Source organism: Malaya genurostris, chromosome 3 (genome assembly GCF_030247185.1).
Source record: "Malaya genurostris strain Urasoe2022 chromosome 3, Malgen_1.1, whole genome shotgun sequence".
Lineage (NCBI taxonomy): Eukaryota > Metazoa > Arthropoda > Insecta > Diptera > Culicidae > Malaya > Malaya genurostris.
This window is the reverse complement of record NC_080572.1, coordinates 220,435,687-220,453,810: the sequence shown is the minus strand read 5'-3', so window position 1 is coordinate 220,453,810 and position 18,124 is coordinate 220,435,687. Positions and strand designations below refer to the sequence as shown.

Here is an 18,124-nt window from a genome sequence, read left to right as displayed (position 1 = left end):
TTTGTCATGCCTGTAGTCAAATCGTGTAAATCATGCTTAATACTGCCTACGTTATTTACGTACCGGTTTACGTTTGATCAAATTGCGTATAAGTATTAGTGCAACCGTTGAGTGTTGTGAAATAATTACGTACCGTAAATAAAGACAGGTGTTTGATAAAAATATTTAATTGAATTTTATTTTACGGTAAGGAACGGACACTGAAATGATATGGGAATGAGGCAACAGTATAATATTGACATCATTAATTTCAGCGGAAGATTGTTTGCATAAAGTTAATTTTTTTATATTCGGCATATGCATCACAAGTGTTATGCTCTTTGGCATGAATCAATAGAAAACGCTTTTTACGGCGAATGCTATCATGACGTGGCTAATACAACGTGCTTAAAATGTCGAAAGTTAAATGGAAAGTCGTATAATTGAATGAATTATAGAGAAATGCGTCAAGGTGATTTGATGTTTAACGAAAATGAAAAGATAATTTTGGCCTTCGATTATTCCATTTTGCTGTATTCCAATCTTTTGAAAATGACGATAGGACCATGAAAATGTCTAAAATATGCCCCTTAGTGTTGCGCTTAGGCAAAAAATATATGGAATTTCATAATGATATCGTATGGTTTTAAGCCACAAGAATATCGTATGCAAATCATAAGACCGACTTTTAAAGTCACAAATATTGGAATTCGATGACAAACATAACTGCTCTCTGCCATACTGTGGAATTCACAAGTTGTTCGTATGAAAACTATAATAGTGATAGTTTTGATGAGATGTATATTGCGAAGTGATACACATTATAATGTAGGTATATTTTTCATATTAATCTTTTGAAATGGTGAAGTTGACGATTTTTTATGTATCTTGAGATTTGCCTTATGATTTTTACTACTCATTTTGCCTGAGTGTAGCGCAATAGATGAAACGATAGGCGATCACGATATACTTCCGATGAAACTTTTTTTTCGAGTATTTTGCGAGAAAGATAAAATTTTAACCGTACCTTGGTGACTCGATATTGCGACACAGTGAGGTTATTAATGGTAGTCATGTGAAAAGAAAGTCTATTGGACTGTAATAGCCTTAGATGCTGTGCAATGAATCGACGTCATCATAAATAAGATGAAGTCAATCAGAAGGAAGAAGTTGAAGAGGGGATGTCACGAGGTTGAAATCGAAAATCGAAATAAAAAATGTTTACGTAATTCATTTACAACCCCCTACAAGGTTCATCTCACACGCGCACTCATTTACTGTTGGTACATCAGATTATTGCTGTTTGATTGCCTACGCGTACACATATTTCATTACGCTCTGCACCGTAGTACGTACCGTATCATCTAGTTTTATTTTATGTTCTAAAGTGTTATTCCCGATTTAGTTTCGTTATACACAAATTTTATTTCCAACAATGTCAGCCATAACAAAAGGTTTGTATATCTATGTAAATTTTTGTTAAGAATGAAAGTTTCGTGATATGATATGAGAATCTGATATTGGTGATAATCAGAGATTATATGATTCAATAAATGATTTGCTTGCGAACTGTATGTGACTGTTCCGATCATAGTTCATCGTTGAGTATAAAGGTATGTTATGAATTAATCATAACTACTAGTTGTAAATAATTGCTATGTCATCGTTGCGATAAGGGGCAAAGTCCAACCATTTGCATCCGCATGGCACTATGTATGATTCTACATGAGATCTCATTTTGTTACAATAATTCGTTACATATTATTTGAGAAATCGATATTAAACGCTACTGATGAACAAACGAGATGGTCACGTAATAGGTCGCACAAAGTCCAAGTTTAGCTTTATCTGTTATCTCTTTGAGCGTTGTTTACCCATCAGATAGTGCGCAACGATGAACTTTGACAAGTGGGTATGTGTTCATGTGTAACATGGTAGATCCTTGAAAGTAATAAAAATAATTCTGCTAGTTAAAATAAGATTTATACTTCTTCCTTGTGTCCTAAGGTGTCTTCATTGTCGGAGCCAAGCGTACTGCTTTTGGTACGTTCGGAGGGGCGTTCAAAAATACAAATGCCACCCAGCTGCAAACTGTCGCTGCGAAGGCTGCCCTGTCCGCCGCGGGATTGAAACCAGATCAGGTCGATTCGGTTAACATTGGTCAGGTGTTGGTATTATCGTCTTCAGATGGTGCCTTCCTACCGCGGCATGTGTCACTACATTGTGGCATTCCGATTGAAAAACCTGCCCTCGGTGTAAACCGTTTGTGTGGATCCGGTTTCCAGTCAATCGTAAACGGTGCCCAAGATATAATACTGGGGGCTGCCAAAGTATCTCTTACCGGTGGAGTTGACAACATGAGTCAAACTCCGTACACTGTAAGAGGGACTCGATTCGGAATTCCTTTGGGAACGAATCCCGCCTTAGAGGATGCTCTATGGGTAAGTGAATGATTTGTTGAACTCATTACGACACAGTAAGCGTCCTAACATGTGAGCTTTGATTACAGGTCGGATTAAGTGATTCTTTCTGCAAACTACCGATGGCACTGACGGCCGAAAACCTGGCCGAAAAGTTCAAAATCCCACGTGAAAAGGTTGACGAGTTTGCGTTGCGGTCACAGCAGTTGTGGAAGAAAGCTAATGACGAAGGGGTCTTTAAAACAGAAATCACTCCCACTAAGCTAAAAGTAAAGGGCAAGGAAGTGGACTTTGCCGTTGATGAACATCCTCGACCGCAGACAACTCTGGAAGGACTGAACAAGCTTCCTGCTTTGTTCAAGAAGGGAGGTGCTGTTACGGCCGGAACAGCTTCGGTAAACTGACTTAGGCTTTGGGTTAGTGATGATTTAATTAAAAGAAATTTCTTTTAGGGTATTTGTGATGGTGCAGCTGCCGTTGTACTTGCCTCGGAAGAAGCTGTTAAACAATACAATCTGACACCTTTAGCTCGACTGGTTGCATATAGTACTGTCGGAGTACCTCCAGAAATCATGGGAATTGGACCAGTACCAGCGATTCAGAATGTACTGAAAGTTGCTGGACTTAAGATAGATGATATTGACTTGTTCGAAATTAACGAGGCGTTTGGTGCTCAGGTAATGGCATGTGTACAGGAGCTTGGAATCGATATGAACAAATTTAACCTGAACGGAGGTGCCATCGCTCTTGGCCATCCACTTGGAGCGTCTGGTTCGCGTATCACCGGACACCTGGTGCATGAACTGAAACGCAAGGGTCTGAAACGAGCAGTCGGCTCTGCCTGCATCGGGGGAGGACAAGGCATTGCTTTGTTGGTGGAGTCTGTTTAGTTTTGTGTGCTTTTATAATTTTTATACATTAAGATGTTGGTATTGTGCATTTTGTAACATTTTGCTTGTTGATTAATCACTCATTTTATAGAGTAAATAAAAATATGATTAAAATATTGTAATGATTGGTATTGTGCGATTCAGGAAATCAAACAAGTCTGACACATCATAACGATTCTTATCAGTGGTCTATTTTCGTGTCCTGTGTTGTTGATTATTGGAGCAATGTTTTGATTGATTACAGCCGGCAGGTATCAAGACAATTCAACTCGTTTGAAAAATCTATTCAACGATTCAGCAAAAATAAAAAGAGCTTAGTTAGCTGCCCATGAAATTCCCGTTACTGATCAATTGCATGTTGACCCAAATGCATAATAAGAATAAGTGGAACGTAAAGATTATCATGGTAACCGATAGAGAAACTTTCAAAGGTATGACCTAGACCTTAAACTCGCAAAGATTGGGCATTTTACTTAAACTCGTTCTCAAATATGACCGACGTATGTAGGCTGAAATACTGAACTACTGCAAAAATTTCATAACATTTCTGTAACTATAACAGACATACCAACCTATTAAAGTGTAGCATAATTATCGATTCAGCCTGTATGTCCGATTAATGTATCCTGCTCATGATTGTAATTTTGTTAACATCATATTTTTATGGTTCATGTCAAAAACTCATTTTTCGATTAATGAAAAATTAGAGCAATTCTTGAAATGGGTAGCCTGTAATGTGCTTCTGTGGCTCAGTCGATTAACAGGCGTGCCTTGTGATCTAAAGTTTCTCGGTTCAGTTTCTCGCACTGTTGCTATAGATCTTTTCACTAATAGTACTATTGTTGTACCGTTTTATTATATTATGTCACGTCATTACACTCTCACAAAGTCACTATTTTTACAGTCACTATTTTCACAAAAGTGTATTAAACGATATAATACAGATACGTATTTCGGAATGTTATTTACATCCTTCCTCAGTGTATCGGTTTTATCAGTGACAATATTCTACTTATAAGTTTAATGATATTCTACTAACAGCGGAAATCTAGTATCGATCTTCTGTTTTTTATTTCATTCGATTTCAAGCCATGCAATTGATTAATCACACAATTTTATATGTTTTTGAATATAACTTTGTGTGAAATTGATGTGCATTTTAAAAGATCTAAAATCACAAGATTTTTTCGAACTTCGGATTAGCCATCTCCGAGAAAATTAAACGGAGAAAATGATGCGAACATTTTCTGATCTCGTCGAATTGAGTCGAATGGAATATACCTTTAGAGATCTCTGCGGCTCGTTTTTCAGCATTTCCATATCTTATCTCTAGATAAAGGCAAAAAGTACTTCTTGTCAGTTATTTCTCTTATACTGATGTTCGGGTTCGATCAATCAACCAATGATAGCTTTTAAACGACCCTAAACTGATTGAAATTCCTTTTTTATAGATAGAGAGAGGCAAACCGATTATTGGACTAAAATTTTATTTCTGTCTTTTCGTAACCGAAGAAGTTATAGGTAATATTTTACAAGCATTTACAAAACTGCAGAAACTTTTTAAAAATTAGTTAAATAACAACAAGTGACATTTTCTCTTTGTTTACTTTCTCTTCTATTAATTACTGAACCGTTCAAACCACTTCCGGTGAATCTTTCAAAATGTGAACACGTTGAATCGTGTTAGTGCAGTGAAAATTCGAGAAAGAAAGAATTTTTTCCATACTTTGATTCGACGTAGCCACACGGCGAGATTTTCGCTTGTAGTCCAGTGAAAAGAAAGTCCATTGGACTATAAACGAAAATTAACTGGCAATATAGCCTAAGTTGCAGTGCCATCAATCGGCGTCATCTCGAATGATGTGATGCCAAACAGAAATACGTGCTTAATCCACCTAGCAGTGAGATGATACCTTTTTTACCTTTTTTTATATATATAAAAAATAGGTATAGAATTCGCTCAAACTTTCGAAAATTTTTCCGAGGCCCGGAGGGTCGAATGACATATACCAATCGATTCAGCTCGACGAACTGAGCAAATGTCTGTGTGTGTGTGTGTGTGTTGTCAACTAAGAGGTCGAGATCTCAGAGATGGCTGGACCGATTTTGATCAAACTAGTCGCAAATGAAAGGTCTCCCCGTCACCCAAAACGCTATTGAATGGTTTTGGGATCGGATGTTTACTTTTTGAGTTATTCGAAGTTTTATGTCAAAATTTTCAGTTTTTTGACAGTATCTGTCACAATTGACTTTGAAAACAGAATATGTTTTCAGACTTAGATTCCGCACGATAATACCTATTCAACAAGCCGTTAAAATCCGTCCATTTTTAACGGAGATATCGAAATTTTTGTGTAAACGACTTTTCCCCCTATTCCAGCAGTAGGAGTTTTGAGCGCTGTATGACAAAGCAATGCTTGGGAGCAACTGAAAACACGATTTTTTATTCTGTTACATACAATTGTTTCTAAGTACCAAAAAGACTGTCTACAGCATCCTTTTTCATGACAATTTGCCTCGGACCGATTTTAGCACGGCTCGTTTTTGGCAACATAATCGTTCGAATATGACATATATAAACCAGATGACGACAGATTTTTTTAAATTATATTGTTTTAAACTACTTACAGCAATAAATGCTGGAAGAACATAACATCCATATACCATTCGAATCAGTTCGTCGAGATCAGCAAATGCGTGTGTGACAAATAATTTCACTCAATTTTCTCTGAAAATTTCTTTTCTACAAATTCAAATTCATACGAAAATTCGTATGCTCCCAAACAAAGTTCCTGAATTATGTTTGGTTCCGACCTCTGGTTCCGGAACTACAGGATGATATGTGAAACGAAATTAAAATTGTGTAACTTATTCTTCTCGTAGATGGCTGAACCGATCTAAGATTCCAATGAAATCTAAGAATCATCTGAAATTCAAATGAAAAGTTTCAAGATTCTATAAATATCTTGCTCTTCAGTCAGATCCAACTTCCGGTTTCGGGGATACATGGTGATCAATATAAAAATGTCCATTTCACATACATTAATGAGGTTTATCGGGTTAGCAGATTTGGATAGTCGATTAAAAAAATTAATTTTTTTCAGTTTTAGTGGTATTCAGTTGTCGATTCAGAAGGCACCTAAACATTTAATTCGTGCTATGATTTCTCAAAGATGTCTTCACTAATTTTCAAATATTTTGAAACAAATGTAAACTATACAGCTATTCAGGTAAATTTATCTGACTTCGGCCATACCGATTTTAGAACTCCGGTTCTAGTATAAAATCGTTTCTCAAAGCTCAATCGTTTTCTCAAAAAAGCCTAATCAAATTTCAAAAACAAAAATTCAAATTGAATTAAACTTATATACAAAATTAATTAGTTTTATACATACATACAAAAATTAATCGATTTTATCCAATTAAGCTTCAAAGTTGTACTCAAAACTGTAATTTATTCGTCATATGGCCATACAAATCGGTTTGGGTTATGCTGGTTCCTGAATACCGGCTCTGGAAGTACCTTAAATTACCGTAAACTCTAAAGTGGAACTTACATATCATGGCATGTTTAATCGATTATCACACTTCTAGATTTAAATTCGATTGTATTTGCAGTTTCGACATTACAGAGTAATGAGTGAATAAAATCTCAAATTGTCGCTTAAAACGACGGTCATTAAAATAATGTCATGAAAACTTAAACACCGAAGAATATTCATGCAAAAAACACATGCGGATTGATAAAAAAAGGTATCATCTCACTGCTAGGTGGATTAATTACGTTTTTTTTTATCAATCCGCATGTGTTTTTTGCATGAATATTCTTAAGTGTTTCAGTTTTCATGACATTACTCTAATGTTCGTCGTTTTAAGTGGCAATTTGAAATTTTAATCACTCATTACTCTGTAATGTCGAAACTGCAAATCGGATCTAATTTGAATCTAAAAGTGTAACAATCGATTAAACATTCCATGACATGTCGAAGTAATTTCCACTTTAGAGTTTAGGGTAATTTAAGGTACTTCCAGAGCCGGTATTCTGGAACCAGCATAACCCAAACCGATTCGTATGGCCATATGACGAATAAATTGCAATATTTTTGAGTCCAACTTTAAGCTTTTCGGGATTGTCAGCTTCTATATCGCTTTGAATTTTAAAAATTCATCATCCTACAATTCCAGAATCGGAAGTCAGAATTGGATAAAATTGGATGTGTTTTAATTTGAACTTTTGTTTCTAAAATTCGATTTGGCTTTTTTTGAGAAAACGATTGAGCTTTGAGAAACGATTCGATACTGGAACCGGAATTCGAAATTCGAAGCCGAAGTCAGACAAATTCACCTGAGTAGCTGTATAGTTTACATTAGTTTCAAAATGTTTGAAAATCAATGTAGACATCTTTGAGGAATCGTAGTGCGAATTAAATTTTGGATGTCTTCCGAAACGAAAACTGAATACAACCAAAAATGAAATAAGTTTATTTGGTTATCGACTATCCAAATCTGCTAACCCGATAAACCTGATTAATTTATGTGAAATAGACATTTTTATACTAATCACCCTGTATCTCCGAAACCGGAAGTTGAACCTGACTGAAAAACAAGATGTTTTATAGAATCTTAAAACTTTTCATTTAAATCTTAGATCGGTTCAGCCATCTACGAGAAAAATGAGTTACACAGTTTTACTTTCGTTTCACATATCATCCTGTAGTTCCGGAACCAGAGGTCGGAACCAAACATAATTCAGGAACTTTGTTTGGGAGCATACGACTTTTCGTATGAATCTGAATTTGTAGAAAAGAAATTTTCCGAGAAAATTGAGTGAAATTATTTGTCACACACGCATTGGCTGATCTCGACAAAATGATTCGAATGGTATATGGCTGTTATGTTCTTCTATCATTTATTGCTGTAAGTATTTTAAATCTATATAATTTTGGAATTGCTTTAAACTTGAAAATTCTGCTATCATCTGGTTTACATATGTCATATTCGAACGATTATGTTGTCAAAACGAACCGTGCTAAAATCGGTCCGAGGCAAAATATCATGCTGTACACTGTCTTTTGGGTACTTAGAAATAAATGTATGTTGCTCCCAAGCTCTTCTTTGCCAGACAGCGCTCAAAACTTCTACTGCTGGAATAGGGGAAAAAGTTTCTTACACAAAAATTTCGATATCTCCGTTAAAAATCGACGGATTTTGACAATCTATGGCTTGTTGAATAGGTATTACCGCGCGAAATCTAAGTCTGAAAATATGTTCTATTTTCAAGGCCAATTGTGACATATACTGTCCAAAAACTGAAAATTTTGACATAAAACTTCGTTTAACTCAAAAAGTAAACATCCGATCTCAAAACCATTCAATAGCGTTCAGGGTGACGGGTGACCTTTCATTTGCGACTAGTTTGATCAAAATCGGTCCAGCCATCTCTGAGATCTCGATCTCTTAGTTGACAACACACATACAGACACACACATATACACACACACATACACACACGGACATTTGTTCAGTTCGTCGAGCTGAATCGATTGGTATATGAAATTCGGCCCTCCGGGCCTTGGAAAATTTTTCGAAAGTTTGAGCGAATTCTATACCTATTTTTTATATATATAAAAATAAGTAAGAAGAAGAAGAAAAAGAAGAAGCAGAAGAAGAAGAAGACGAAAAAGATGAGACGTTTAAACATTTTTCTTTGAATCTTTGAGACGATACCTGCATCTTTTGACTTCCGATCAGTATTGGAAATTCAACTAGAAGCTTCATAGTTGCTTCAGGTCAGTAATCAATAATCAAATTATAATCAGAAGAGAAAGTAAGTAAATAAACACGAGCGATCGTTTGAAAAAAAAAATGGCCGAGAATTGATTTGCAACAGCTTTTTCTTAGAATACCATTTTCGTACAAGCTGCATTTTCCGACTTATAACGATTTGAAGATAGTGCAAGCAAAAATGACTTTCGGTCTTTTAAAAATCGGACTCTCTACCTATGAAACAAAAATTGTTTGCCTTACTGAAGGCACTTACAAAGTTTCATCCAAATAGGAGAAAATCGATCCCGATCTCTGATGGTGTTGCCTGAAATAATTCATCAGTGAAAAATCCAATGTTGAAGTCCTAATAATAAGAAAACCAAGAAAGCAGACCGGAACTCACATGCTTCGATTATTTGAAAAATTCTAGTCTATCAGATTGATGAGACGACTATATCGAACTATACCTTACCGAGTATCAAAGTTCGTGGTCCTCATGGCTGCACATTTCTTCTAGAGAGAAAGAGAGAGAGGTCAAGAAATCTCAGAGATAGAAGAGAAACAGAAATTGCGGGTGATGTGAAATTGTGATGAGCTTTACGTACGAAAACGATTTACATTGAAAAATAATTCCAATTTAAGTATTAGTCTTCAATTTATTTAAGTTTTAAGAATTGTTTCAACGAAATGTTATTTGCTTAAAGTCCGAAAATTTGATGTTACACTTTTCTGCAGGTTCATTAATATCACTCTTGATTTCATTGGGTCGCGAGAAATCTGATCGCCGGCTGCTTAGATCAGCCATCAAACTCTCCGTGATTCTCTTTTGCCTCAAGTCATAAGTCGGTGTTACCGGCTTCTCTCACAATACGATTGCGATGGTTGGAATCGCTCGTTCTTCTCGCAGCAACCGAAACTCCGAGTGGGAGCCTGTGAATCCTATGATCATCAGCTGAGGGGTGCCTGCCTCTGTTGTTTTGGATTTTGGAAACCCCACGCTCTCCATTGTGCTCCTAAAGGTTGATAACGTATCGATCGGTGTCTGCGGTTTATTTTTTTTATTTCTTTTGGATTTCTGTTTTGGGTTACCGTGCTATGGATCGCGATTCGTAGGTATGTCGGGTCAACATGCAGACCCGCAGAGTTAGTTCTCCGGCTCAGCTCGATATCGAACGTTGTTGTAGAGTGCTGTGTCTTTGAATGGAGCTTAGGTGAAACTTCGCTGCAGAAAACAGTCGTTTTTGTCTCTGCACCGTGGACTCACGTCGCGTCCATTGTTCATGTGTGTTTCGTAATTTGCAGTTTTTGTTGTTACCTCTTTAGCAGCAGTTTTTTTTCTTCGCTCTTCTGTACGTTGGTTCACCGTTGTGTGCAAGGAGGTCGCATCTTCATCTAGTGATAAATTGTAGTGCAAGAAGTTCGTGCACCGTCCGTTAATTAAGTAAATATTTGAAGTGCACAGATATAATTAGTCAGTCCTGTGTGTTGCTACAGCGTAAGTGTTGCATTTTTAGTAAAAGCTTAAGTAGTTGACCAATTAAGAAATAGTGAGGCAATGATGGTGCGAATGTGTTGTCAGTGCTGTTTGCAATAGTGCATAAGAGGGAAACCGTGCAAATATATCGATTTGAAGACATAAAGAAGACAGATTAGCTCCCGCCGTGTGTTTGATCGATGAAATGAAGAGTCATCATCCAAGAAATACGGAGGCTGTGGTGAATTTTTAGCTATCGGTGAAACATAAGAGAAAAATTGAACTGTTTCTCCGCTGAAGAATGGTAGCATTTTGTTGCGTGTTTATTGCATGTGAATAATGTCGATGGGAATCTTCAGTGGTAGTGTGATTTCCAGTTTTCTTTGTTAAATCTAGATAAAAGGCATTTTTCAGGTACCGTAAATAATAAAGAAATAATATTTCTTGCTGGTTTGATATGGCGATAAATTCATGTATGGCTCACGATGGAAATCATTTGTAACGTTAATCTGCATATCAATAGTCAACAAAAAACCAAATTGAAAATGGTTGATGAAAAGAAAATTTGGGGAAAGGATATTTTCTATGTATAACTCAGATGTTGCTATAAGTTTAGCTTCTCTAATTTGTAGAATTGTTCTGTCAATTGAGCTACCTCCGAAATATAGAGGCATTCCGTGTTAGATCATATTCGGAGTTCGTAGCAGCCTCTCAGATTCTAATCAAACTACAGAATTTGTTACAGAAAGCCACTCCACATACTTTTGTTTTTCCCAAAATAGATTCAGACTGTCTATGAAAAAAAAAGTTGAAGATTTTATTCAAATGAATAAAACCGAAAAAAGAGAAATTGCCAAATTGTATTTGGAGTTGGCAGCACCCTCTTAGAATCCAGGACATGTAGAATTTGTCACAGAAAGCCACTTCACATACTTTTGTTTTCCCAAAATTGATTCTGACTGTCTTTTGAAAAAAAATGCAGATTTCATTCAAGTGACTAAAATTGAAAATTTAATTATTAAAGTTTTTGAACAAAAATGTTGAAAAAATCCAAATTGTGTGAAACACTGAGTAGAATTGAATTACAAATTTTAATTCGATTTTAAAAAGCCATTTTTTTAGATGCAATGTTGTTCAAGATAGATAATTACGCTTCCTACTAACTTCTCATACACGTAAGATGTACATTTTTAAGATAAAAAAAGTTTTTCTAAGAAAATGGTTTTTTTGGATTCAAATGAAAGATCTCTTGGTGCTATAGCCTGCTATTGAATTTTATCCGGATCGTATTTTCGGTTAGGTATTAACAGGATAAAATCTGTAAAAAATGAAAAAAAGTTCATTAGATTTTCTCAGAGACCGCTAAACACATTTTCTTCAAGTTTGATTCAAACGAGAAGCTTTGTAGATCCATAGCATGTTATTATTATTCATCCGCATCCAATTTCCCGTTCTGAAGTAACGGGGTAGAATGTGTAAAAAATATAAAAAAGTTCTATTTTATTAGAGACCGTTTGATCCATTTTCACAAGCTCAGGTTTAAATGAAAGGTCTTACAATCCCATAGAAACTTTATTCGGATCTAACTTCTGATTCCGGAATTACAGGCTGATAAGTATAAAAATTTCAATTTTTTTGGCTGCATCCAAACATGCAAGCTATTGGCGAAATTCATTTTTATCAGGTTTGAATCTGAGAATGTCAAAATATCTACTGCATTTTTCCAAGTATCATTGCAGAGTATTCTGGTCAGGGCTCTGACTGGACAATGAAAACTCAATTATCACATGGCTGAATATAAATCGTGTGATTTGTTTAAATGTGATTACGGCACTTCGTATCATCTAATATGTAACACATGGATCAATAAGTCCCGAGACTAACAATGGAAACAACATTTTTTTGCAATTTTTTTTTTTCATCAACATAATCACCTTTTAGGGTGATACAATGGTTCCAACGTTTTTCCAATTTTTCAATACCATGTTTATGAAAAAATTTATCTTTCGCTTCAAAATAAGCTTAAGTTTCAGCGATGACCTCCTCAAATCTTTTTCCCTGGAGCATTTTTTTAAGATCAGCAAAGAGCCAGTAGTCACTGGGGGCTAAATCTGGCGAGTATGGAGGTGAAGCAGATCAAAGCCTAATTCGTTCAATTTCCTCATTGTTTTCATCGACTTGTGGCAGGGTGCATTGTCTTGATGAAAAAGGATTTTTTTCTCTGCATGTGCGGTCGTTTTTTTGCGATTTCCTCCTTCAAACGCACCAGTAAGTCAGTATAATAATCACTGTTGATCGATTTACCTTTTCCGAGGTAGTCAATGAAAATCACGCCATGCGTATCCCAAAAAACTGACGCAATGACTTTGCCAGCTGACTGCTGCGTTTTCGGACGCTTCGGACGGCTTTCGCCAGCTGTGCGCCACTCAGATGACTGCCGCTTCGACTCTGGAGTGTAGTGATGTATCCATGTTTCGTCCATGGTCACGTAACGACGCAAGAAATCTTTTTTGTTGCGAGTAAATAGCGATAAACTGCTTTCTGAATCATCGACTCGTTGCTGTTTTTGTTCCATCGAAAGCAATCGCGGTACCCACTTGAAAAAAACCTTTTTCATGCTCAATTTTTTTACCTTTTTTTATAAATATAAAAAATAGGTATAGAATTCGCTCAAACTTTCGAAAAATTTTCCGAGGCCCGGAGGGCCGAATGTCATATACCAATCGATTCAGCTCGACGAACTGAGCAAATGTCTGTGTGTGTGTGTGTGTGTATGTGTGTGTGTCTGTATGTGTGTGTGTCTGTATGTGTGTTGTCAACTAAGAGGTCGAGATCTCAGAGATGGCTGGACCGATTTTGATCAAACTAGTCGCAAATGAAAGGTCTCCCCGTCACCCAGAACGCTATTGAATGGTTTTGAGATCGGATGTTTACTTTTTGAGTTATACGGAGTTTTATGTCAAATTTTTCAGTTTTTTGACAGTATCTGTCACATTTGACCTTGAAAACAGAATATGTTTCCAGACTTAGATTTCGCTCGGTAATACCTATCCAACAAGCCATAGATTGTTAAAATCCGTCCATTTTTAACGGAGATATCGATATTTTTGTTTAAGCCAGTTTATTCCAGTAGAAGGAATTTTGAGCGCTGTATGAAAAAGCAATGCTTGGGAGCAACATGAAACACGATTTTTTATACTGTTACATATAATTGTTTCTAAGTACCAAAAAGACTGTGTACAGCATCCTTTTTTATGACAATTTGCCTCGGACCAATTTTAGCACGGTTCATTTTTGGCAACGTAATCTTTCGAATATGGCATATGTAAACCAGATGATACCAGCATTATCGAGTTGGAAGTAATTCCATAATTATATTGATTTAAACTATTTACAGCAATAAATGCTGGAAGAACATGACTTCCATATACCATACGACTCAGTTCGTCGAGATCAGCAAATGCGTGTGTGACAAATAATATCACTCAATTTTCTCGGAGATGGTTAAACCGTTTTCTACAAACTCAGATTCATATGAAAAGTCGTATACTCCCAAACAAGGTTCCTGAATTACGTTTGGATCCGACTTCTGATTGCGGAACCACAGGATGAAATGTGAAACGAAATTAAAATAATGCAATTAATTTTTCTCGTAGATGGCCGAACCGATCTAAGATTCAAATGAAATCTAAGAATCATCTATGATTCAAATGAGAGGTCTTAAAATCCTATAAAACCTCTTACTTTTTAGTCAGATCCGACTTCTGATTTAGAAAATGCAGGGTGATTAGTATAAAAATGTCCATTTTACATAAATTAAGCAGGTTTATCGGGTTTGCAGATTTGGATAGTCGATTACCAAATAAATTTATTTCAGTTTGAACGGTATTCGTTTTTGGATTCGGAATGTACCCCCAAATTTTAATTCGCACTACAATTTCTCAAAGATGTCTACACACTCCTCAGGTGAATTTAACTGATTTCGGCTACACCGATTTTAGAATTCCGATTCCAGTATCGAATCGATTCTCAAAGCTCAATCATTTTCTCAAAAAAGACCAAATCGAACTTCAAAAACCAATATTACAGGACTTAAGGTCCCATACAAAATCGGTGAATTTTATCCGATTCTGGAATTACAGATGATGAGTTTATAAATTTCATGTAAATTGTTTGGCGTAATAATTTATGGCCATTCGAATCATTTTGGGCTATGCTAATTCCTGAATACCGGCTCTGGAAGTACCATAAATAATGACGAAAAACTCTAAAGTGGAACTTACTTCGACATCTCATGGAATGTTCAATCGATTGTCACACGCTAAGATTGAAATTCGATATGTTTTGCAGTTTCGGCATTACAGAGTAATGAGTGATTAAAATCTCAATTTGCCGTTTAAAACGACGATAGTTAAAACAATGTCATGGGAACTAAAACACCTAAGAATATCCATGCAAAAACACATGCGTATTGATAAAAAAAGGTCATCTCACTGCTAGGTGGATTAATCACGTTTTTTTATTTATAATGCTCAATTTTTCATACACTTCCATATGATATCTGTGTCATCTCAGCAATCTCACGGAGCTTCACTTTACGATCTTTCATTATAGTTTTTGTCACTTCACTCACATTTTCCGGTGTAACGGCTTCCACAGGTCTACCCGAGCGTTCCGCGTCATTTGTGTCGGTACGACCACGTTTAAACTCGGCGAACCACCGACAAATCGTTGCTTTTGATGGACAAGAGTCCGGATAACATTTTTCAATCCATTGTTTCGCTTGCACGGTTTTTTTACCCATTAAAAAACAATGTTTTATCAAAACACGAAACTCGGTTTTTCCATTTTTAAACAAACTACAAAACGACTTTACTCAAACCTCGATAACTCAGCTGTTTCTGGTCGGATCGACTTAAAACTTTGACCCGTTTCAAGCAAAGGTTAGTACTCTAGAAAGACGTGGTTACTGGTTTACTACGAGCGCCATCTCTGCTTTAGTCTCGGGACTTATTGATCCATGTGTTAACTGATCCGCATTGACGCAACTACATATCCGGGTTTTTGGTTCTCCATACATGGTTGAATCTGTGTCTGCGGAGCTAAAATCGAAGGATGTTCTATCGTTTCTTACCCAATGTCGTAAGGAACTATAGTCAGAGGGGTTTATCGTTTTTCTTGAGTGAATTGCCCTAAGAGGTTCGTCTACGATAGAGGAGAGGCTTTTTAACCAAAGTCTACGTAGTCTCATAATTATTTTTTAAACATTTTAAGAAATTCAGCTTAGTTTAGTTAACTGTCCAAGCATTTCCTTCGATTGATCGAGAAATCCTGTTGAAATGGCGTATTGAGCAAAACGCACGATACTTGAGATTAGTACTTCAGAGTAGTACAACCTTCAACCTAAACTGCCTTAGAAAATTAATATACCGACTCGAGAGGAAGTCTGATTCCACGCGGTATTTTTAATATGCAATTCTCGGTGCGGTAACCAATCGAACCAAACCACTTATCCATTTTTCATATATTCATTCTGACGTAATGCCGTTGTAAGCGTAGTTTTAACCAACGTGAAACAGATTCGATTTGAAAATGATTGGAACTGCGACAGTAAATATTTGACAAAAAAACACACCACACAGACTGAAATCAAACCTGTAAACTATTTCCACCCGTAAAATTGTTAATTTTGATCGCTCTACTAAGAAACACATTTTCTTTCCCATCGTTCATCCAGTTAAGCCGTTTGAGATTTATTGTACATCTTTAGCTCTTGAATAACTGAGATTTTATGACAACGTTTCAGGGAAACGAGATTATAATTACTTGTAAACAGATGGTATGGTTTTAGAATTCCTCCAATTTATTTAGAATTTGAGCTCTTAATTTCAAATACATGTAGGTCTTGGTTGACTTTTATAGGAGACTGCACAGTCGATGGATACAAGGGCTTGGGTTCCACTAGGAGATTGATAGTACCTATTATCTTTCTCCGGGCAGGACCAGCTTAGATGCCGTGTGGAATCCGGCGGAAAGAAATTTAACCAAGGATAGATCTACTGGGTTCTTGCTTCCATGTCGAAAAAGCAACAATTGCAGGAGTTTCTTTTTTCTTTCAATTATCAGATTTTCTACGTTTTACATCTGTTTACTAAATTATCTCTTCATTCAATGAAGAGCTTTGTTCAAAAATATGTTCTCATCCTTTTACGACAATATGATATTTCATCTATTTCCATCTAGCTTCTAGTTTTATCCGTTTTTTTCTTTCCATGTTATTACTTGCTTTAAAACATTACAAATTGAATGATAAAAATCAACTATCGCGAAGATCCATTAATACTAAACTACTAAATAGTAGGAAAATGCTACTCAGATAGATTTGAAGTAAATACATAATTAATTTAACCAACCATTTTTGGCGATAAATATATAGTGAAAACAGTAAACAATTCAGACGAGCGTGAAGTATGTTGACCTTTTTTTCTTGATTTCAAATATTTTAACAGAATTTATAGAATAATTAATTCATGTACATTATCTGTTAAATAGAGCTTTCGGATGATTTCAATAGGTCACTACAATTAAACAACTATTTTATCTAATTCCCATTCACTCGTTTATGTTGTAGCAGGTAATTTCATTCAGAATAAAATTAAGGAAGTTTTATTCGTCCCACGATAGCATTTTAAATTTTCCCTCAGTTTCCACGAATAAGAACTGTAAATCAAGTCTTTTCCGGAGTTTAATATCGAATATTGTTGAAACGTTCACTCGGGAAGTTCATGAGTTTTGTGGAGCATCCGAGCATCTTGTACGTGAAACATACTAAGTCGCGTGCGAATACTACTGAAAACCCGACACATATTAAGTTTCGCGCGAATACACTACTGAAATTTATACTAACAAGTATCCAACTCCCGTGACACTTGTATAATGCGCAGTAGTATATACGGCATCTAGTAACAATAAGTGTTGGACTAACATCCCTTGCCATTCCTTAGGCGATCTACATTCGGACCTGGCCGACGCCGGTACTGATAAATGAATTCTGGGGTTCCCAGATGATGTACATTGGAGGATGATTTGTCAGTGCCAGCTCTAGTCTAGAAAAAATCCTCTGTACAATTTCAGTTAATCCCGATCAGTAACGGAGTAGCAACCAGGGGTGGTCGGTCAAGCTCAAGTTCAAGACTGCGCAGTCGATGGATACATTGAATAACCTTTTCCCAAATATCAATAGAATAACATTATACTAAAATTAAATAAATTATACTTAATTTGAAAAAAATATACTTAATTTGAAAAATTATACTTAATTTTTCGAGAGAACTTTTTTATCCAATTCTCTGAGCTTCTGATAGTAGTTCTATTCTATAAAGTTCGTTTTCTTTGTCATAAAGCTTGCTTCAGATAGAATTGGAACAAAGACAATTGCCTGTATTTCAGTTATTTATTATTGAATTCAAGATCTTTTTTTATACAAATGTAGCGTTTTCTTCATACTTTTAAGAAAAAATACGGATAAAATTATTCGTCACGGTTCCGAAGGAATGCTCGAATTTTTCCTGTAACACGGCTCATTAGGCGGCGCA

General features: G+C 36.0%; 2 protein-coding genes across 2 annotated transcripts in view; both read left to right on the top strand.

Annotated features, from left to right (window-relative positions):
* Positions 1–1,252: 1,252 nt before the first annotated feature.
* On the top strand, positions 1,253–3,411 carry LOC131437199 (3-ketoacyl-CoA thiolase, mitochondrial). Its single transcript, XM_058606379.1, has 4 exons — positions 1,253–1,433; positions 1,987–2,420; positions 2,489–2,794; positions 2,852–3,411. Exons 1-4 carry the CDS (start codon positions 1,415–1,417, stop codon positions 3,287–3,289), a joined length of 1,197 nt encoding a protein of 398 aa, XP_058462362.1. The 5' UTR covers positions 1,253–1,414; the 3' UTR covers positions 3,290–3,411.
* Positions 3,412–10,231: 6,820 nt separating this feature from the next.
* The window catches only part of LOC131434612 (uncharacterized), a 249,858-nt gene continuing 241,965 nt past the window's right edge, over positions 10,232–18,124 (top strand). Inside the window, exon 1 of the mRNA XM_058601499.1 lies at positions 10,232–10,550. The gene's annotated coding sequence lies outside the window, so the exon portion shown is untranslated. The remainder of the gene's footprint in view (positions 10,551–18,124) is intronic.

Excerpts from the sequence above, each read along its gene's own strand:
- LOC131437199 (XM_058606379.1), top strand. Across the intron at positions 2,421-2,488 it reads CCTTAGAGGATGCTCTATGG|GTCGGATTAAGTGATTCTTT; the intron begins GTAAGTGAATGA and ends CTTTGATTACAG. Across the intron at positions 2,795-2,851 it reads TTACGGCCGGAACAGCTTCG|GGTATTTGTGATGGTGCAGC; the intron begins GTAAACTGACTT and ends AATTTCTTTTAG.